The 24,227-nt window shown below is 35.2% G+C and overlaps 2 protein-coding genes across 2 annotated transcripts; one reads left to right on the plus strand and one right to left on the minus strand.

The window, feature by feature from the left end:
• Positions 1–6,071: 6,071 nt before the first annotated feature.
• LOC143586385 (putative ethanolamine kinase) lies at positions 6,072–10,928 on the plus strand. Its single transcript, XM_077067942.1, has 10 exons — positions 6,072–6,169; positions 6,365–6,456; positions 6,534–6,640; positions 6,733–6,838; positions 8,200–8,322; positions 8,418–8,509; positions 8,606–8,690; positions 8,774–8,879; positions 8,964–9,123; positions 10,399–10,928. Exons 1-10 carry the CDS (start codon positions 6,093–6,095, stop codon positions 10,546–10,548), a joined length of 1,098 nt encoding a protein of 365 aa, XP_076924057.1. The 5' UTR covers positions 6,072–6,092; the 3' UTR covers positions 10,549–10,928.
• Positions 10,929–11,373: 445 nt separating this feature from the next.
• Positions 11,374–13,773, minus strand: LOC143586382 (F-box/kelch-repeat protein At1g55270-like). The gene is made up of 3 exons (XM_077067940.1): positions 13,751–13,773; positions 13,292–13,340; positions 11,374–12,698 (listed from the first exon to the last, which is right to left on the minus strand). The coding sequence occupies exons 2-3, from the start codon at positions 13,328–13,330 to the stop codon at positions 11,463–11,465; spliced, it is 1,275 nt and encodes a 424-aa protein (XP_076924055.1). The 5' UTR covers positions 13,331–13,340; positions 13,751–13,773; the 3' UTR covers positions 11,374–11,462.
• Between the last annotated feature and the right edge of the window lie 10,454 nt (positions 13,774–24,227).

The raw sequence follows: 24,227 nt of genomic DNA on the forward strand, positions 1-24,227 counted from the left end.
ACCATAATTCCACAATTCACCACCCGAGTTTGTTACCTTTTGAAGTTAAAATGTGAATCAACAAGGATGACTAAGAAAAATTACAGTAGACAAGATGTTGCAGTAGCCAGTAATAAGGTAAATAATATTATTTCTACGATATAGAAACGTTAAGACTTTACGTAAATATTAGCTCACACCACAATCAGGATATGCATCAATAGCTGCAAAAACAAAATATTTTCCTTATTTTGCAATAATCATTTTTTTCACTTATGTTAGTGACGTTTGTCTATGTTCATGTTCGTCTAGTTTTATTTAACTTTAAAACACATCCTATTATCATTTATGTTTAATTGGTTTACGCTTGGTTATCTTCGTTCATCTATGCTCAAATAAATTTGTGTATTTACGTTAGTGTTCGTCTATACCATATAATGCTTGAACAACCGTTGACATCCTATGAGCCACATGACCAATAGTACCTCCCAATCTAAACACATAAAACCCTAACTTCAGTAACAAATACAAGTATACGAAGATGGTTGAGCAAATTAAATAATTAAACCTTACCAGAATTAATGGTATAACGAAGACGGCGGCGGGCAGTGGTGGCTAAAGACGACGGCGGTGGAGGTCAGTCTCGCCGTAACTGCTGGTTCAGGTGGTCGAATGACCAACGTTCCACTGGAATTGCTTTTCTGTTTTAAAATATCAGAGCCAGGGTTTTATAATATCGACATGTAGATACAAAAAAACATGAATCGATTAGATTTTGGTATTTTACCTGATTATGGGAGTTGACGAGGGTGGTGTGGCGACCATGGAAGCGGTGGCGGCTAGAGCTTTTGGAAGACGGTGTTAAGCATGAGAGGGAGAGGACAGATGGAAGACTGGGTTGAACAAAATTAGGGTTTAGATAACTTTACGTGATCTACCGGGATGGAAGCTATACAACTTTTAGAAACTACCAATCTCAACAACTAGATTCTAGATTAAAGGGTGTATTTCTATTCTTATGTTTCTCACAAAACTATTGTTTTTTACATTAACCTTACTATATATATATATATATGTGTGTGTGTATAATATAGGAGAAGGTTAACGTACAAATGAAATTAACTTGCTAAACATGATAATCAGGTAGAAAAATTATATATACAAGTAGAGTAATTATGTAACTACGTCATAGAGTACTTGCGTAATTACTCTACTTGTATATATAATTACTATACTTAATTCTCACGTTTAGCACATTAATTTCATTTGTATTTGATCCAAACCCATAATATAAACGAAACCATAAAAATCCTACGTGTCGCGATGTGGTCGCTCCCCCCTTTTTTGGAGTCACTAGATTTCCTTGATTTTTAAATTGAGGCTTCTTATGCATTTGACCCGAATTCATGGGTATGGGTCTAATCAAACCCAGATATTACTTAAACGTGTTATAACATCTCATTAAATTAAAAAATAATCTCACCAAATATTTGATATAAAAATCCTATAAAGTAAGGATATATTAAAAAACAATATCTTATTTATTTAAAAAAAGATATATTATATATAATTAAAAGACCAATTTTATCCTAAAAAAACGGGTATTAGGTCTCATCAAACCCATATAGCTTTTAAACTAAGTTATAACATCTCATTTATTTGTGCAACAATTTATCATAAAACCATAAGTATACTATTAACTTTTATACAATTAAAAAAATAAAAATTCAAAAATAAACAAATAGTAGAAACAAATAATATAAAACAACCCCCATAAATAAACGAAACATTTAAAAGCTTTATGGTTGTTTCTTACATTTACTCAAGCCACCATATTGTTTTATTTGTAAATGAAGATTTCTATGCATAGACCCAAATTCACGGTATGGGTCTCACCATACCCAAATAACCTTAAACGGGTTACAACATCTCATTATTTTAAAAATAAATCTCACCAAGTATTTGATATGCAAATCCTATAAAATAGGGATATACTAAATATTAATATCAATTTTTCTAAGAAAAATATATTACTTATAATAAAAAACACTTTTATAGTAAAAAAAAATAAGTGGGTCATGGGTCTCACCAAACCCATAGCTTTTAAATGAGTTATAACATGTCATTTATTTGTGAAATTATTTCACCATCAAACTTTTAATATATTATAACTTTTTTATAATAAATAAAATTAAAAATGAAAAAAAAAATGAATACTAGACACGAAAATAAACACAACCCCCGTAATATAGGGGATAAAAACTGGTGTGTGTATATATATATATATATATATATATATATATGTTCTAGGAGCCTCACTCATTCACCCAACAACAACAATAATAATAATCTATATATATTTATACTATATATAATATAGGAGTGAGGGACCTCTTAAATTTTAAGGGTACCACTCTTGTTGCATATTGTACAAGTAACAATGCATATAATTTTAAGAATGTAGGGGTGAAATAGTCTTTGCATATCCAAAAAAATATACAATAATGGTCCTTTGTAATATCCCCAAAATTTTGGTCCAAATTTGATAACTTAGTAAAGTTGAAGGATCAAAATTATTATTTAAAATAAGAAATAAGAAAATTTAAATAAAGAAAATAAAATCATTTTTTTTAAATAATAATAATAATAAAAATCAATATAAGAAACAGTCGATCTCTATATATATAGATAAAATATTTTGGTTTATATTACACGAACGTTTAAAAGATAACAAAATGAAAAGGAACAACCGTTTGAATTGTGGAGTAAATAAATGAGTACTATATTATGTGCAAAAGTTGTATAAAATAAAGAATATGAAACTTTTACCAATAAAAATATATATTATTAATATATATATGTACGTAAAGCATAAATATATACATATATGATGATAACAATTATAACATGAGTGTTGAGTGTTTGTACATTTAAATTTGGATGCTCAAATCAACGTTCACCTAAAAAGTTAAATTATCCATTTCACATTATTTATACATAAACAAACTATTGAGAAAAGAAAAATAAATTTGTAATTAGATAAGCAAAGTTTAACTTGAAAGCCCATGTGATTGAGAAGATGGGAATGCCACGAATTCAATGTTGCCACTCATTTCTTTCATATATGTGCACCTGTCAATCCATCATTATTATACTAATATATATACATATCTTCAAATGAAAGAAATCTACATTCCATGGTTACCCACAAAATAAGCCTGTCACAATTATTATTATATTAAAAACAATTTCAAGTTCAAGTATAAATATGAGCCACATCTTCTAGTTCTTATATTAAAACATGACAAATACATGAGTGCACCTTGAGGTAAATTAAGAGAATAGTACGAGCAATACATGGATATACTGTAAGAGTGGCGAAGATCTTCTACGATAGTAATGGTCAGTGGCGGTTACAAAGATGAGAAGTGTAAGTAAAAAAATTAAGTCCAGCATGCCATCGCGCTACGCGATGAGCCCAGAACAAAGGTCATCGCGTATCGCGATGGACCTGGATGACTCAGCAGAACACGTGGCAACTTCCAGTATGGCGGCGTATATTTTGCGGCGCCGCGATACGCGACGGGATCACCAAGACCCATCGCGTACCGCGATGGGTTGCAAAATCAGCTATAAAAGGGGGGTTTACGGCACACTTCTCATTCACACCAAAATCCTTCTCTCTCTAAAAACTACTCTCTCACTACCTCGGCTTCCGTGCCGACCCGACAATCGTCACCTCGTAATCCGTGCCACATACCGATGATACCTCGAAGTACGTGCCACCCAAATATAACCCGACAATTTATCTCGAAGTACGTGCTCGACACGACAACCACCGTATGTCAGCTCGTTTTGTGTGCCAAGCATCGTAGTGCATGCCAAGCTCTAAGGTTCTGACAGTTTAAGCCCTAGAATGCGATAGAGAGTGGAAGTGCTGCTCAATCAATCCTAGTTAGCAAAACTCCGAATAGCCGTGTGAGGTAGGGGTTCTGCCTAAGTCATTATTTTATTATTATTATTATATGACTTAGACCACAGTCAGAGGTATAGCCCAAACCTTGATCATAAATATGTTTACATAAGCTTTAATCATACAAGGATTTTAGTAATGTTTCTTTAGAATTAAGAAACACCTGTTTTTCATTCATAAGGATATAGTCGAGATATAGTTTCTTAACGATTAAGAAACATAGCATTTTATATACAAGGAATGTAGTAAAAATATTGTTTCTTTATGATTAAGAAACATAAGAATTTTCATTCAATATTAGCAGTCAATGAATGTTTCTTCTTGAAGAAGAAACAGATTACAGATGTTTCTTCATGAAGAAGAAACTCAGCATATGATTTGGTAAATAAATACAAAGACTATATGTCTCAATATTTTATTCAAACAAATGATCAGTCAAGGTTTAAAACTATCAAAACCAGACTAAGGGTCTGTAGCCGGATCAGATGACGATCCGAATATTTATATAAACCTATTTTATAATAGGTCAATCAATCAATCATTCACAGTCAAGGTTTCAAACGAGATCACCATATCATTCAGAACAGTTAATCACAGGTGAATACGTTAACCTTTTTAATCAGTCAAAATATATTTATACTCAATGAGACGAACGGGAGTTTGTCTTAAAGAGTCAATCAATGTCTACATGAGATCGAGTAATCTCTAAAACGTTATAATACAAAGTAGAGAATAAAATCAACTCTGACCGAATACGCATGTGTATGGATCCAAACATAACTGTTAAAGCTCAATCAATCAATCAAAAAGGCAATGAAGCCGTGAGCTTAAACGGTCATGACCAGTTCTTAGTTTAGGGTCGTTTGTCTCGGGGAATACCGTTGTGTGTGTAGGGCAGTGGTACATATCCCGGAAGTAGGAATACTTCCGCTGAGATTGTCAAGAAAACTACATTTGTATTACAATCGTCATTCAAAATGTTTTATTGAGTCATACGTGTTCACCAGCATATAGCTGACGTTTTTTTCCCCACATTTCAGGAAAACATATTAGTACAGGTAGCAAGGAATATAGTCATTCATGAAGATAGACGCTCGCAAGGTATAGATGGCTCAATTTTAAATTATTAAAAATATTATAAACAAACTTTACAACATGATTTGTAAATCAACACTTGGGTGTTTATTATCCAAGAAGTTTTCAAATAAATTAATATTATATTCAAACCAAAGTCTTCCGCTAAAATAAACTGCAACTCTGATGTATTTACAAAACAGGTACCAACTATTGGCCATACGCCTAGGCCCTAAGCGGGGGTGTGACATCCTTCAACTTCAATCAAGTTTTGTTAATATATTAAATAGTTACATATTTCCTCTAATTATTAACCAACTACCCCACGACATTTTAACGGCCTTAACTTTTTCACACGTTAATATTTTTTCTAAAAGTTTACACCATAAAAACGAGCATTTTATTATATCTAATTTGATTATGGTATTGCTATAGTTTATTAATTTTTAAAAAACTAACATGTTATATGATTACCAGTTATTATCGGCAAAGGGTCGGACATGTTCGAGTTTGACTAATGGTGTTGGAACGGGTTTAGGGTTGGAACTGGTTAATACAAAAATGGTTAATTTAGTTCATGTCGGGATGGGTTTAGATCGAAAGGGTTCATGTCAAAACGGGCTTCGGGTTAAAACGTTTTCGAGTCGAAACAGGTTCGTAAAAAAGATTAGGTTAAAAGTAGTTTATTTGAAATTATTGTACATTTTATCTTTTCTTCTTACTTGTCGCCACCTGTTATGCACGTTCAAGCATCGATTACATGGATGACATTGTTTATACATACCGGGTTGCTTGCGTATAAGCATTATGTGGCGCGCATACTGGCACCGGTTACACGCCCGATGCCACGTTAAATGCATACAGCCGTTGGGTTACACACGTACCGTTGCGAGGTTACAAACATACTAACACCGGATACGTTTGTACGTACACTGTTTCATCGCGCGGACAACTTATTAGTAATAATAAGAAGGAATATAACATAATAACTCCAAAGAGCCCCAAAAGTTGCCTCCACTTTATTTACGTAAAATTAAACCATCCAAAACCCAATCAACCAACCGCCATGGATGTTGAGATTCCGTACTCTTGTCTCACTGTCGATCACACTCTGCCTGTTCCAGACATGAAACCTAGCCTCGTGTATGTAATCTCTACTCTACTCGATTTTAGCTTAATTACTACTTTCATCATGTAACGGATTATACAAAACCTAATTCCTATTTATTTTAAAAATCTATTCACTGTATTAACATCACCACATCTAGATGTATATACATACGATCTGATTCACTTAACGAAAACCTAAGTTTGTTTATCATGTTTTGACTTTGACAGAAAGCTTTGCAAGGATCTATTCAAAAATTGGTCTAATTTGGATGAATCACACTTGTTTGCCGAGAGAGTCTCTGGTGGTATCACAAATCTCTGTAGGTATCTTTTATTTTATTTTGTTTATTGCACTCGTTCATAAATTTCACAATTACTCTATCTAATTGCATTGCAGTGCTCAAGGTATCTGTAAAGGAACAAAATGGGAATACGGTGCATGTTACAGTTAGACTGTATGGCCCAAACACAGAGTATGTCATCAATCGAGAAAGGGGACTGCAAGTTAGTATCTCTGCTCTGCTTCTTTTATAAGATTATCTTCACCGTGTTTCCTATCTGATTTTGTAATTTCATATCTTATCTTTGTTCTATAGGCCATTCATTACCTGTCAGCTGCTGGATTTGGTGCCAAGTTACTAGGAGTGTTTGGAAACGGAATGGTACAATCCTTTATACATGCTCGGACTCTCGAACCAGTTGGTAAGAAACCAAGTACCCTACTTTCGTATCATCCCACATCTTATGCCTCCACTTTTTTTAGTAATAGATGGATATCGTCTGTTTACTTCCTAGTGCATATTATCATAACGATACCTATACAACACTTTGTCCTGTTTTTCAGCACTCACACTTGAGGCCTAGATATTAAATTTTGTAAATGTTAAATGTGTTTGATGGATTGGCCTTGTGGCCTACATCTTCAGGCTTCAGCTAGGTAGAGTTGACTAATGTAGCCAGTTGAGGATCAAGTCAAAATTACTTGGAAGATACATTCGAATGCGTGTGTTGCTAATTTAATGCATATGGTTAATTCAAACTAAATGACTTACTTTCCCATTATCATATATAGGTCTAACTTGGTTTAAAAAAGCGTTAGGCGAGGCAAGGCGTTTTGGTTCAAAAATCCGAAGCGCTAGGCGCGAAGCGAGAGCTTCACGTATGTGAGGCGTTCTTATTTAAAAATACTAAAAATTAATTATACATGACATATTTTACTTGAAAATCAATCATAAAGATAAAACATATTTGTAAAACTAAACATATTTTACTAGAAGGTTGATATTTGGAGAAGATAAACTTTGAATATGAAAATTAAAGAGTGGTTTGAATTAAATAGAGTGATAAATATATATAATGTGGTTGGGTAATGTTTTATAGATGAGCCCCAACGTTATTATTTTAAGCAGATGGCCCAAACAGCTACATTTTCAATCTAATTTGGACTGAATCACATGAGGCGCTGCCTCAAGCGCCTCACGCCTCGCCAGCTAAAGCGCGCCTCAGGGCGCCTCATGTATTTTAGCGCCTCACCTAAAATAAGGCGTTTTCAAAATCGCCTCGGGCGCCTTACGCCTGAGGCGCGCCTTTTTAAACCAAGAGGTCTAAATGTCCCTGTCGGTTTTTTTATAGATATTTAATCCATTACCATTTACACTGACATTCATTTATATGGAATGTTATTAGTAGTACTATTTTAAAGCGAAGTTTTATTTAAATTTTAAGTTTTGTAATCTTTAGCATTTAGCAACAAGTTTGGTTACAAAAAATTATTTATATAAGAACTTCAAGAACTCCTAACAACCAATCATTTTATATAATTATTTTATGTACAAGATATTATTTGAGGGTATTGAACATCCAATCATTTTATTTATTTATTTTATGTTCATAATATTATTTGAGGGTAGTTTTCTCATTTATTATATGTAATTAGGATACCTGATATGATTCTGAAACGAAAATAAAAGCATGCAATCCATTTAGCATCCGCTTACGTCTTTAACCTTCAACTTATATTTGATAAAATAAATATATAATTGCCAATTTTGTATGGTGTACAGACTTGAGAAAGCCAAAATTAGCAGCTGAAATTGCAAAGCAACTTAAAAGATTCCATCAAGTGGAGATTCCTGGATCCAAGGAACCTCAGCTGTGGATTGACATCTTCAAATTTTATGAAAAAGGTGTTTTTAAATCTTTTCAATATAAGTTTTCTTTTTTTTTTTCTGGGATTATCTATTCAATAAATTTCTGAAAATATTAAGTTTGTTGATTGCAGCATCCACTCTTACTTTTGATGATCTTGATAAGCAAAAGAAATATGAAACAATTTCATTTAAGGAAGTCTATACAGAACTTATTAACCTAAAGGTAGTTTCAGTTAGTAATAATATTATTATTCCATTAATACTTTTTAAATTACGATATTTTATTTGTGGAGAAACGTGTGGTGATTTTACGAGGCAGGATTTGACAGGTCGACTTAATGCCCCCGTAGTGTTTTCTCATAATGACCTGCTTTCTGGAAATCTTATGCTGAATGATGATGAAGGTATCTTTGTAATAATATGCCCTTAATCACAAGTAATGTATTTATAAAGCTATAATAATAATATATATGTATTTTTGGAGCAGATAAACTTTACATCATAGATTTTGAATACGGGTCATACAGTTACAGAGGTTTTGACATCGGTAACCACTTTAACGAATATGCTGGTTATGATTGCGACTACACCTTGTAAGCTGATCTTGTTTTATGCATATTTTTAAATTTTTATTATTATTATAACTTGTTGTACTCCTTTGGTTTAAATAAATAAAGGTACCCGAATAAGGACGAACAGTATCATTTCTTTAGGAACTACTTGCAACCTGAAACTCCAGATAAAGTTTCAGAAAAAGATTTGAAACTGCTGTATGTTGAAACTAGCTGTTACATGTTGGCTTCACATTTATATTGGGCTTTATGGGCTTTGATTCAGGTATCATTCTGATTCCCTGTCTTTCTAGGCATGTAAATGAACCGAACGAAAACGCATGGAGCATGTCCGGTTGACTTTACCCAAACCAACAATCAAACACAAACATCAAGCGAACGGGGTTTTCTTGTTCGTGCTTGTTCATTAAGAAAATGAACGTGCTCGTTTATATTCGTTCGTTAACGATATAAATGGACGGCTCACTGACGTAAACGAATGAGCAAAACTGGACTAAGGTGAATGAACATCACTGAGCTAAAACCAATTAAAAGTAAATATGAACAGCAATGTGTTTGAGCTTAAAAAGTTATTAAATCTAGGTTAAAATGTAACGGGCTTAAAACTGTAAATGAAATATTAATGGACGAGCTTAGAATGAACATAAACTAACGACCATGTATCAACGAGAGCATAACGAATTGAGATGAACAAACATTCATGAACATAAATGAATAAACAATACATGTGTTCATGTTGGATCGTGAACCCAAATGGACAAAATTTTTTGTTTATGATCGTTTGTTTATTAAATAAACAAACATAAACGGACTTCCCACCAAAGAATTAAAAAAAAATTCACTTTCTGTTTGTTTACAGGCCTATGACCCTCCATATCTTTGTCACTATGGCTGCTTAACAAACAAACTGAGCCGAGCCAAGCTAAACGCGACAAGCTTGGCACGAGAGCCCTTGACAAACTGCAATTTAGCTTAGGCTTGTAAACGAACTGAACGAACACGAACGATTAAATGAACAGGGTTGTCTTTTCTGTGCTGGATCGTTAACAAATAAGCATGTCTGTGTTCGTATGTTAATAGTATAAATGAACAGTTCACGAATGTGAATGAGTGAAGATAGTTGGACACAGATGACGGACATGACCGAACGAATACCATTTAATAGTAAACGTGAATATGTTAAATCTCAAAAAATTATATAAAAGTAGACTAAATTGTAAGAGGTGATATTTGAATTTCATAAAACTAGTGATGGGCCTAAATATTATATATAAATATAAAAATCAAGAGCTTAAACAAATGGTCATATATAAACGTAAACAAACAAACTTAAAACGAACATAAACGAGCTTCCCACCAAATGGTTCATGAACGGTTCACTGAATGTTTAACTCGCTACATACACTAATTTAGCTTGAGCTCAGCCAAGACAAAATTCGAGCCAGCTTGTTTGTTTTTAAAGTTTTAGAAGTTTTGTATTTCTTTCACATATGGATATGGATATAAATAACAAACAGAATATTTTTTGATTGTCAAACAGGCCAAAATGTCACCAATTGATTTTGATTATCTCGGTTATTTCTTTTTGAGATACAACGAATACAAGAAGCAGGAGACATACTTATATTTGGCCGAGGCTTACCTCTCTGGGCCCAAAGCCCGAATAAACTGTGTTTCGCAACCTGTTTGAAGAACCGATTCTTGATAGATTGTAGTGAACTATTTGGATTGCCCGATTTGTTGTAATCTAGTTGGACGAGAAACGCTATATGTTTGTATGTCCCGTTTCAACTTTATGTTTGTTTTCATTTTCAGGCTTTTAGATATAAAAGATGAATTGAATGGCGTAATACGAATTCTGGTTCAGGTGATTCATGACCTGTCATGGGTTTGGGTTTAGTCTATAAACAGATTCTGGTCAATTTGGGTCGAACTGTAAACACATTGAACTAAAGGCGCGCATTCGGGTTGATATGGCAGCCTGGCAGGTTTGTGGGTTGACAGTTTATCACGCTTAATTTTTTTACTTTATATTTTATGATCAAATATTTTATGCCAAATTTTGAAAAATACAAGTGAGATGCGTCAAGAAGGATTTATAGCTGAAGCATAGTTGTTTTATATGTATATATATATATATATATTATTTTTTTGTAAATTCATAATTTTAGGGTTTTAGAACGTGAAAATTTGAATGATGATTTTCTTTTGTGAAACAGATTTTTCTTTCTTTTATTTTTTGAGTAGATAACAATTTCATTGATGAAAAAGTAGTGTTTACATCAAAACATAACGAAAACGAAAAATAAACTGCACCGATAGCCCTTTTTGAAATATGCATAATTATGCATCAAGTTACTTTTATGGCTTAAACATAAGTATTTTATATATGTCCAAAATTTGTAAATTCATGGTTAAACGTTTAATAAAGCAAAATAAAATTTCAGGTTAAATCAACTATTTGCAAAAATTCATGTCACGTATACGACCAACACGCATATACAACAATCTGGTCGAAAATTTCATTAAGAAAAACATTATACGGTGTATAAGTGTTCTTACAATCCTATAACAAAACATCTAAACAATCATCTTCATTTAATCTCATGCTTGAAGCACTTGACAATGAACAATATGGCTCTTCAACCGGTTCCGACCCGCCAAGCTAGCCCACAAGCTCGCCACCAACGTCTTCAACTGCCCCTTTCCCGCCAGCGTCTCCCAGGTGGCACCGCCATCTTTCCCGACACTCACCAACGATATACCCATATTATTCCTTATAATGCAAAGCTTTCCATTCATAGGCACCAATGCTGCCGCCTCAAACCCCTTCGAGTTTCCCATATGCATCTTACTATCTATATGCTTACTCCACGAGTCGGTTTCCTCATCATAAACCCGAACCTTACACCCGTCTTTACACTCCAACGCATAAAGCTTCCCGTCCAGACACGTGCTTGGGTTCCTCCACCCCGACACCATCCCGTCTTGAACCGCGGTCCACTCGTCCGTCTCCGGTTCGTACATTTCACTTACCACTTGTCTTTGCGACCCGAGCCCCTTCAAGAACCACTTTCCGCCATAAACCAACCCGATAAACGGGACCATCGCCGTACTCATATCCGACACGAAACACCACCGGTTCTTACTTGGATCATAAACCTCGACCGACCTTAAAGACCTTTGAACGCCTTCATTCTCTCCACCTGCTACATACAAACAATTGTTTATCACACACGTCCCGAAAAAATGTCGTCTCCTTAACATATCTGGGGCCCGGTGCCACTTATTTGTCCGCGCACTATAATACACGACTCGCCTCATTGACCCTTTGACCGGATCTTTACCACCGAATAGATACAAATGACACCCGCTTAGAACAGCGCACCCGAACCCTAGAGCTTCCGAGTATTCTTTTGGGACTGGTGGTAACGGTTGCCAAAGGTGGTTTAACGGGTCGAACCCGAGCCATGTCATCTTTCGGTCTTTGTCTCGTTTCATGATGTAAACCCATTCTTCAGCTATTTGAAGGTTTTTCCGAAGGGTATAAAAGAAGTTTCCGGATAAGAGTCGGTACCATCGTTTACAAACAAGGCGGAGTTTGCGATGATCAATACGTGGGACCCGGATTAGACATTGGATAGCTAGGTCGTCGGGCAAGCCGGGCAGGAGAGGGGATTGGTTGCGAGATCGGTCACGAGGTGGTTTTTGTCTTGTTGGGTGGATTGATGGTTTGATGTCTGGTTGGAGACAGAGTTTCGACCCGGGGACGAATCGTTTTGCTCCGGCTACAGTCTTTAGACCTGCGTCTACTCGACACAAGCAAGCTGTCGTGTCTACCTGCAAAAAACGATTAAGGGTTTAAGTCGGCTTTGACAACAATTAAGGGTTTAATGTTAACCACAAACAAACGAGCCATGTTGTGTGGGCGGCTGGACCAACCAGTTTGGCAGTTTAACTAGGGGGTGGCAATTTATGACATGACATAAAAATAATAAGGCTTTGGATCATCATATCTAACGCGTTTAATAAATGGGTGGACCTGTTTAATTAAACGGGTTTAATTAAACAAGTCGACCCACTAACCTGTTTATGACTTGGTTAACCAATTTTTTAAACCTATTCGTTTATTACCCGTTTAACCAACTTTAACAGCCCACCTACCCAATTTACTAATTTAGGGTTGATGTTTTTGACACGACTAAAAAATTGGCCGTGTTAGGCTAAACAATTCAAACCGCTAACCCACAAACCTGACACGATTAACACCACTAGCGGTTTGAACCTTTTTTATATTCTTTTGCCAAGATTGTAAATTTATATTGTTTGTGCAGTAATAAAAAGATGATATAGGATTGAAGAAAGAGAATAAAAAGATGAAAATTGGTAAACTACATTTAATAGATGATATAAAAGATGAAGAATTAACTTACCAAAGGAGGCTGAATCCCTCTTTCCATTCTAGATTTCATAATTCACCATCTGCAAAACAAAATCTGATTTAATCAGAAAAACATTCCCAAATAATCTAAGATTCAGTTTTTTATAAATTGAATGAATTCCAAGAACACATACAAGAGTTTTTGCCTATTTGAATTTGAATTTGAATTTGAATTTGATTGATACCAAACTGATGATAAAGAAGAGACCAAAAGACACAAACTTTACATATAAAGCTGATCAAAAAGCATAAACTCAAGCTCAGATCTCCAAATGGCCAATAAGAAGCCCAGAAATCAAAAACCCACAAATTATTAAGCAAGAAAACAAAAACTCAGAAATGAATAACAAAGAAATTAAAAACCCAGAAATGAATATTAAACTAAGAAAATGCAAGACAGCAAGAAATGGGGGTGGGGGGGGGGGGCAAAGCAAATAGAGAGGGGTTTCACCTAATGTGTTTGTTGAGTGGAAAAGAGGGCCCAACCTAACAAAATCAAAACAAAACAAACAGAAGAATGTGTTTGAGATAAAGGGAGAGAGAGAGAGAGAGAGAGAGAGAATGAATGACAAATACAAACCTAAACCATTAAGTGATGATGATGAGATTGTGGCCTCCAAACTAAAAAAAAAAAAATAAGAGAATCAAGTCAGCAATTTTAAGAAAGTTGCAGCCTTGTTTTGGTTTCTTTTGTTTAGAGGGTTCTCTTTATTTATATATATATATATATATTTGTCTATATGTGTATATGTTAGAGAGAGAAACAAAAGAGAGACTTTGTTCTATTTTAAGGCCACCCAAAAGATTATTGTAAATGACACTCAAAAAAGAGGGAAGGAGATGTCTGGGTTTGAGAGGGGATGTCTTGGTTCAAGTTCCGTTGATGATACCGTAAAGAGTACTTTATGATCTGTTGATTCCTAAAATCGATGGCCGGTAATTTTAATTATCATCATAAATTATTTTCTATGATAAAATAACGAAAGTAGTTGTTTTGTGAATATGCTATAACTTTATAAGATATTCTTTATTTGCTCGTGTGTCAAAGAGACCTTTTTTACTTCATATATTGATGCAGCAGGAGGCGGTCCAAGTAGCAGCCCGGTTTATTACAAATCCGACCCAGTTGAAAACCCGGGCTAAGGCCAATCAGTCCTAGCTTGATACAAGTTGGAATCTTTTTTATTTTTATGATGATCTATTTGAACTTGGTATTTGATTGTGTTTTCTTTTTAAGTTTGTTACCTAACTTGTGGAATAAGTTTAGGTTTTTAAATAGTTCGTTGTTTGCTGGAAAACTCAGTTTTGATTATATTATTTCTGAATAAGAATATTTGCCCAGCTTGTTCTTGTGTTTGTTTGGTTCAACGTGACTGCATATTGCATCAGTTGGTATCAGAGCACGGAGATCAACCATGGACGGACGTGGAAGACGCGCTCGTAGACAGGCTCGTAGATTCGCCACCGAGGCAACGAAGACTTTCGACGCGACCCACGTGACATCGACGAGATTGCACGTCTACAACAGCGGATCCGGGATTTCGAGTTGCAGAACGAGCCTCGTTTTGATGAAGAAACTGAGACCGACCCGAACATTAGGGATGGCGGGTACGGACCTCACAACCTTTTCGCGCAGGATGGGGAAAACCCATTCGGGCGACAGGAACCCCGAGACCAACTAGACCCTCTTCGAAACTTAGGAATCAAGATCGAGATTCCTGAGTTTGATGGTAAAATCCAACCTGACGAGTTTCTGGACTGGCTCCATACGGTTGAAAGACTTTTTGACCTCCGCGATATTCCCGACAGGTACAAAGATAAAATTGTGGCTATTAAACTGCGTAAGTATGCTTCATTGTGGTGGGAGCACGTGAAAAAAAAACGGGCTCAAGAAGGGCGGTCTAAGGTTACCACCTGGATCAAAAGACCCAACACATTAAGTCGGCCATGCCCAATGTTTATTTTTATTTATAAATAGGGTGTTAGGTCTTTTGTTTACTCAGTTGATTATTTTGAATAAAGATTGTAAGCTTTTAACTTGTTAACCGAATCATTCGGTTCGAATCGTTTGAATGAAATCATTGTGTTCTTGAGCCATTTGATTGCTAGTCAAAACTGCATCAATTGGTATCAGAGCTTTGGTTTTTCAAATGGCTATACGAGAAGGCGGTTGTTTTCTTGTTCGAAAAGTCGCCGACCGAGGCATCGACAAGAACATCGGTGATTCGCGTTCCCGTGTAGAAGATCGACACCCTACTCGCAGATTCGCCGACCGAGGCAGCGGTGGAGTCTATTCTGACCCATGGGATTACAAGATCAAACGACTTCGACAACGAGTCCGCGATCTTGAGGAGATTAAACGACTCCGACTACGAGTCCTTGATCTTGAGAAGATCAAACGACTCCGAAAACGAGTCTGTGATCTCGAGTTACAATGGGAGATGCGTAAGGCGGAAACCGAGTCTAGCACCGTCGTCTGGGACGAAGGTGACGACGGAGAAGAGTATCCGTTTTACTATCACCCACCTTGGTTTGACGAACCGATCTATCATGGGAGTGTATCTGAAGACGGACCCAAGTATGATGAAGACGGTATTGATTTCGATGAAGAAGAGTGTTTGTTGGTGCGCATGGCTCTTAACGGTTTTACCGTTCAACCAATTGAAGGTGTTGAAGGTGGTAGTTCTAGGGTGGCTATCGGTAGCATGATTGCTGATGAGAATTACTATGATTGTTTGGAAGGTCATAAATTAAAGGAGAATATTGCGTCGGACGTGATTATCCATCGAAAAAATTTGGCAATTCAAATTCCAAAGGAATATGAGATCTCATCTGGAAAAAAGGAAATTTGTTTCTTTAATTATGGTTGACTTTCCTGATAATAAAGTTGACTTTAATATTCAAATGGTAGAAAATATCTTGGTTTCCAAAGATAAAGATTTAATTTCTTATATGGAGGTTAAAATAATCCAAGAGAATAACAAACGTGGGTTGGCTACATTAATTCAACATTCAAGGGTCTTGAATAGGAAAATATATGAAGTTGACATGAAGAAGTTGATGTCACATATTGTTGCTCCTACATATAAAAACAATCCTTTTGATCCAGGCGGTACGCGTTCAACCTGGGCGAGACGACGCGTGAAGTTATTTAAGCAGGTCGTGTTGATAATAAATAAAGACCGGACTAATGTTCCATTAGATTCAGGGGGCTAAGGGTGTAGTCCGAAGACAAAACTCGAGGACGAGTTTTTTTGAAGACGGGGAGTATGATGCAGGATCATCTAGTCCATTAAGTCGGCCTGGCCCAATGTTTATTTTTTATTTATAAATAGGGTGTTAGGTCTTTTGTTTACTCAGTTGATTATTTTGAATAAAGATTGTAAGCGTTTAAGCTTGTTAACCGAATCATTTGGTTTGAATCGTTTGAATGAAATCATTGTGTTCTTGAGCCATTTGATTGCTAGTCAAAACTGCATCATATATGCTTACGTAAATGCATGTTCTATGTGATCAACACCCGTGCATTACATTTTTACTCTCTTAAGACCATTAATAAGTATTTCAAATTATTATAACCTATTATTCAATCCCATACATATTATATGCGAATTGCCCTTTTCACCTTTGTATCACATAAGGCCAACAACTATCACCCTTTCATCTACTTTCTGAATTCTCATAATCTATTGTTCAATCCCATCTGTTGAATTTGTCAAAGGAATGTCTCCGACGAAAAGGTAGTGTATATTTGATTGTTTGATTATTAATAGTCTACTTTGTACTAAAATAAAAAAGGTAGAAGTTGAAAAACACATGTTATGGATTACAAATAATTTATTGTGTGTGTTATATACTTATACACCCGAATCAAGAGGTTCATACAACTTTTGTCTAGTTTAATTACATATGAAGATGCTTCTAGCAATCGTGGTGCTTAATAAACAGTTAACAAAAAAGTTAACCCAAATTTCATTAAGATTACGCAATCAATGACTAATACTTTTGTTTTAGAGGCATTTACATATTTTCCCTTATTAAGTGTCTTAACTACATATTTCTCCTTCCTTAAACATATATATTTTACTTATTTACCCAATCCACTAAAATTATTTTTATGAGTTGACTATTATATCCTTACTCTAAAAAAATAAGCCAAATTTTACACACGCCCTTTGGTTTTTCTAAAAAAAACTCCTCAATAGGCGGCGTAAAGAACTATTCGCGGCATACTGAGGAGTTTTTTAGTTTAACCCATCATTTTGTCTTATTATGCTTTATAGATAAAGTTAAAATACAAAGGAAAAGAGAGACGGAAATAAGAAGTGTGAGAAGGATTTTTGACTACACAAAAAAACCCTTTAAAAATAAATTTAAAAAAAAATAATAAAAAAACCATAACTCAAAATATAAATAAAAATGAAAAAAATAAAAAAAATAAAATGTTTCCGCCATCATTCCCGTTCAATATAAAAATTAAAAAAAATACAAAAAAATAAAAAAAATTGATGAAAAGACACAGTGGTGAGATCAAAGACACAATGACGAAAATGAACAAAAGACGCAATTATAACTAAAAAAAGACACAATAGATCGCAAAGTATAACACAATGACGAACAAAATATAGCACAATGTTGAGTAATAAAACACAATATAAGGAAAAAAAGATACAATGTAAAAGAAAAAAGACACAATCAATGACGAAAATAAACACAAAACACAATGATAAACAAAAAAGACACAACGACTTTTTTCACTTATAATTGTGTTTTTTTATAAGAACGAGAAATACGGTGGAAACATTTTTGTGCTTTATTTTTTTCATTTTTTTATTATATTTTGAGTTATGATTTTTTTATTTAATTTTTTGAGAGGTTTTTTTGTGTGACTACAAATCCTTCTAATCCTTATCATTTGTGTTCCCCTTTGTAGAATAAGTTGACCCTATGTTTTATACTCTTTATATTTAATTTTTTTGTTATGTTTTTCCTTTTCTTTTTATGTTTCATTTTTTTCCTTTTTTATTGTTTTCATATAATAATTTTTTTAAAAAGATGTGATTTTATAACAAAAAAGTTTTTAAAACAAAACAATAAACACGTATACACCAAAACAATAAACATGTATATACACCAAATCAAAACATTATTATATACAAAACATCGAGTTTGCATAAAATATATACAAACTATATAAACGGGGTGTCATTGATGTCGGGGGACGTAAACATCGCATCGTGAACATTGACGTGGTTGCCGGCCCCTGCTTTGGACGCTCTATCCATGATCGTTGTCGTCCACGTCTCGTCCGGGTCTAACGCCCGACGACGTCATCCTTGTCGTCAACCTCTACCAGCCTCGGCACCTGCTCTGCCCCTGCACCGGCTCATGCTCAATCTTCACCTCGTCCCCATCTTGAATAATTAAATAAGATTAAATATTATAATTAAATTATAATAATAATTAGTTTATAATAATAATTCTAAGTAGTAATAATAATAATAATAATAATAATAATTATATAATAATAAATATTATAAATAATAATAATAATAATAATAATAATAATAATAATATCCAGCCTCTATAGGGCCCCTTTTAACAAAAAACATGGTTAAAAGTGTTGAGTTTTAACAAAATTATCAAAGTTATATAAACCCATTTTTATAAAAAACGTAGCGGTTTAATTAGTTTAAACTCTTGTTATATAGATTAATATAAAAACCATTTTATAAGTAAAACCCAAGCCCCGGATCCATAAACGAATTTACATGCTTACCAAAACCAACATCTATAGGGGGTTTATGTAATACAACCTTTCAAGAAGCAAGAAGATGAAGGAGATGAGGGTTTGAACGGCTAGCCTTCAATGGAGAAGAGCCTCAAGCTTGTATATCCTCCAAGCTATCAACAAACACCTAGCTTGCTAGGATTTGATAACACTTGCACTTGAAAAACTCCTTCTTGATTATTCTTCTTCTTGGCCGAAATCAAGAGAGAGGAGAAAGAGAAAGTTCTTGTGTGTGTGAGAGAGAAAGTGTTGTTGAATAATAACTCTCAACCAACTAGATTCATTGCATGTCTTGGATAATAACAAAGTAATAAAGACAAGAGAGAGAAGGGGGAAAAGAGCCAGCCCCCCTTTTGTTTCCCACTAAAATTCAAATCTCAACTTTTATTATTTGTTACCTATGTTATGTTAAAATATAATGTAACATAGCATAGTATGTAACATGCATTATGTGACATATCTTTCATACTTGTTATTTAACCAACTTAAACAACAACATGAAATGTCTTCTCTCAAAATATAAATTATCCATATAATTTATATATTACACAAGTGCAAATATTTAGAAACCCATTTCTAAATATTCTAAGTATTGATATTTATTTTTAAGATCATATCTTAAATAAATATCATGGTGTTTTTCTAGCTTGTTATTGGGTATGACCGACTTGGATCATAACGTACTAGCCACGTCAACTCTAATATGTGTCTTGGGCAGACCGATTCCTACAATCTCCCACTTGCACAAGATACATAGAAGATTGATGCAAGTAGCAAATACCGCCTAACAAGGGTTTACTACCCCTAATACGTATGACGAAGTGCCATTCAATAACATCATCCCCTTCAAGTCCCTTATTTGAAATGATTTAGGTGAATCTATCATTTATCCTTTTGCCTCAGATGTCATGTCAAATCCAAAGACACAGAGTGATCATTCTTTGTTGATTTAACTTAGCAGGCCTTAGAAATCTCACTCTCAACAAATAAGAGGGACAAATCCCCTATTGACTACATACATATCTCACAATCACCTCATATCATACCCAATCTTAGCCTTATGTACCATCATGTTTCAGAGCAGCGAAGAACTAAGTCAAAGCATAATATTTGGTGAATATCAAGGCCCAATATGTATCTCAGTTAGGAGGATATTTATGATATTCGCCTTTACTCAAATTTACTTATGACCACAAATCACAAGGATTCCATGCAGTAACATTTGAGGGCGGGTCAGTCCAATACTTATATCCCATAAATATCTATGAACCTTGACAGTAAACCCTTGCTCTATATTCATACCTTATGAATACCCACTAATCCAAGTTCATAATAGTCTTACCTTCATATTTGTTCCCACAAATACGAACGCCCACGGACATTTAGAATAATTAACTTATTCACGAATTTAAACATACTAAAATGGAACATAACTCAAAATGTCATAATCATAAACCATAATCATATGAATGAGTCAAAATAACAATTGTTCCGATATCCAAATACAAAATAGATCAAATCCAATCACTAGAATATCGAAGTCTTAAGGCGCAAGTATGACCCTCATGCTTCGGCCTTTCAAGGAGCTTCATGAGTGGATCCACGATGTTTTGATCGGTGTGAAATTTGCGAATACATATCTTTCCCTTTTCAACTTCATCCCTTATGTAGTTGAATCTCCGCTGAATGTGCCTTGTCTTTTGATGTGCACGGGGTTCCTTGATTTGAGAAATCGCACCCTCGTTGTCACAAAAGATCTCTAGAGGGTCTCGAATGGTATGGACTACCCCTAGATCGGCAATGAACTTTCTTATCCACACAGCTTCTTGAGCTGCCAATGAGGCGGTGATGTATTCTGATTTAGTGGTGGACAATGCTACCACATCTTGTTTTGCGCTCGTCCAAGAGACAGCTCCACCATTCATAACGAAAACATATCCCGATTGTGATCGAGAATCATCTCGATCAGTTTGGAAACTCGCATCCGTGTAACCCTTTACAATGAGTTCCTCCTCACCAGAGCTATATATTAGAAACATATCCTTAGTCCTTCTAAGATATTTCAATATGCTCTTAAGCGCCATCCAATGGCTACTTCCCGGAATTTGTTGGTATCGACTTGTCATGCTCAAAGCGCATGGCACATCCGGTCTAGTGCATATCATGGCATACATGATGGCAAAGCGTATGGGATTTCTTTCATTTTCTCTTGCTCATCCTTTGAGATTGGACATTGAGTCGCACTCAATATCGTTCCTCTTTGAATAGGTACCAAACCTTTCTTAGAGTTCTCCATCTTGAACCTTTTCAAGATTTTATCAATGTATGCACTTTGGTTTAAACCTATCAACCGCCTTTATCTATCCCTATAGATCTTTATTCCCAAAATATAGGCGGCTTCTCCAAGATCTTTGATGGAAAAACAACTCTCAAGCCAGGCTTTTACACCTTCCATGGTTGGAATGTCATTCCCAAACAATAGTATGTCATCAACATACAATACTAGGAAAGTAATGATGCTCCCACTAGCTTTCTTATACACACAAGTCTCATCAACGTTCTTGATGAATCCAAATTTCTTGACCTCTTCATCAAAACGGTGATTCTAACTTCTAGATGCTTGTTTCAATCCATAGATTGATTTCTTTAACTTGCATACTTTATTAGGATGCTGTGGATCGACAAAACCTTCGGGCTGAACCATATAGACATATTCTTCAAGATGTCCATTTAGAAAAGCGGTTTTGACATCCATTTGCCAAATCTCATAGTCATAATATGCGGCTATGGCAAATAATATCCTAATAGACTTTATCATTGCCACAGGCGAAAAGGTCTCATCATAATCAACCCCTTGAGTTTGAGTAAAACCTCTTTCTACAAGTCTTGCTATATAAGTATCCAAGTTTCCATGCATATCGGTTATCCTTTTGAAAACCCACTTACTTCCAACTGGTTTGGAGTTAAGAGGTGGTACAACCAAATCCCATACTTGGTTGTCATGCATGGATTGCATCTCAACGTTCATGGCTTCAATCCATTTGTCACAATCGGATTGTGACATTGCGTCGTGGTATGTGGTGGGTTCATCCGAATCTACCACATAGCATCCATCCATGAAAAATCCATATCTTTCGGGTGGATTACTAATTCTACCAGATTTCGAACGTTTTGTGTGTTTTGATCAACCATTTGATCATTCTCAACAACCTATTGTTGAGTTCTAGTATCAACCAAACGTGTATCAGCTTGTGGTTCTCGATTCTCCTCGAGTTCCACAGTTCTACTAGTTCCTTCCATAAGGAACTTAGTTTCCAAGAACTCGGCATTTCGAGCAATAAACACCTTTTGCTCGGTTGGGTTGTTGAAATAATATCCCATAGAGTGATATCCTACAAAGATACACTTAGTGGATCGACTTTCAAGATTGTTTTGGGTGTTGTGCTTAACATAAGCCTCACAACCCCATACCTTTAAATATGATAATGATGGAACCCTTCCATGCCATATTTCAAAAGGTGTCTTGTCCACTTTCTTGGTTGGTGCCATATTTAGAATACGGGCCGCCGAGAGCAATGCGAAACCCCAAAATGATAGAGGAAATGTGCTTCTAGCCATCATAGATCGAACCATATCCAATAGAGTTCAATTCCTCCTTTCGGACACACCATTATGTTGTGGTGTTCCGGGTTAGTGAGTTGTGAGATGATTCCACAACTCCTAAGATGATCTTGAAAAGCACCACTAAGGTATTCACCTTCTCTATCTGAATGAAGTACTTTGATGGTTTTATTGAGTTGATTTTTTACTTCATTTTGGAAGACTTTGAACATTTCAAAGGCTTCATCTTTGTGTCTTAACAAATACACATACCTATAATGACTATAATCATCGATAAAGGTAATGAAGTATCTTTCACCATTCCTTTTCATTGCCTTAAAAGGACCACATACATCCGAATGTATGATACTAATAAGTCTTTTGCCCTTTCGTTAGTTCCATTAAAGGGTTCCTTGGTCATCTTTCCTTGTAAACAAGATTCACACTTATCAAATGAATCATCATTTGATTCCAAAAGACCATTCTTTTGAAGTGTACTTATGCGACCCTTATTTATGTGACCAAGGAAACAATGCCAAAGACAAGTCTTACTCAAATCCATTTTGAGTTTCTTGGTGCTTGATTGGTACAACGTGTTATAAAGGATGTGTTATTGTCACACCCCGACCAAAGGCGGCGGAACATGCTGGGGTGCAACGATTGCCCATAAGCGCATGACACTATTTAAAGTGACAATATTTAACAAACTCATTTCATTTCACAACATCGAAAATGTCACATAACCAAATATTCATAAGTCAAATACAACAAACTATTACAAAATATAGCAAATCAAATATTGTTCATTTTTGCTAATGTCCTATCGGTATTTGTGACGTGTTGGTGCATGATGTCAGTAGTTCAGTATCTCGTGTTTAGTTGTGTCTGTAATCGTTTATATTGTTAGTTATTATTGAACGTGTCATTATATGTTCGCTAGTATGTTTAAGCGAACTTGTAGGATTAGCGAAGTTATGACAACTTCACCTAGTATGTTAGGCGAAGTTGTCAAGTTATATAAACTCATACCTTCGGTTATTTTATTTAAGTCTTTTGAACGATTGTTTGGTGTGATTATCTGTATCACGTGTTGGTCATTTCAATACATCAAGTATTATCTTATGCTCATGTGTGTTTGTTTATATTCAACGTAATTATCGTCTCGACACTCGTATCGAATACGTGGGGATTCCGCACCCTCGTGTTACGAGATACTCCTGTATAGATCCGGCTGGGAACCTACAATTGGTATCAGAGCGTTTTGCTCGTGATTGCGTGGTTCGGGATTATCACACGGGTGTTAAGATTGTTCCGTTAGACCATTCGCGGAACGAGTTTACGTTGAAATACCTTGTTTTTGTTAGTCGATACTCATCCCTCATAAATTACACAAGTCAATCATCCTCACAACCTTCGAAATCGACCTACCTAATTTGCAAAACCTCTTTGTTCTTCTGGCGAACTTTCCGTCACAAGAATTAGGGTTTTAGCGAAGATACAAGTAACCAGCGAAGTTGATAACCAGCGAAGTTGTCAA

Source organism: Bidens hawaiensis, unplaced genomic scaffold (assembly GCF_021521415.1).
Source record: "Bidens hawaiensis isolate Kalapana, Puna unplaced genomic scaffold, B.hawaiensis_p1.1 tig00034640_1, whole genome shotgun sequence".
In the NCBI taxonomy this organism is placed as follows: Eukaryota; Viridiplantae; Streptophyta; class Magnoliopsida; order Asterales; family Asteraceae; genus Bidens; species Bidens hawaiensis.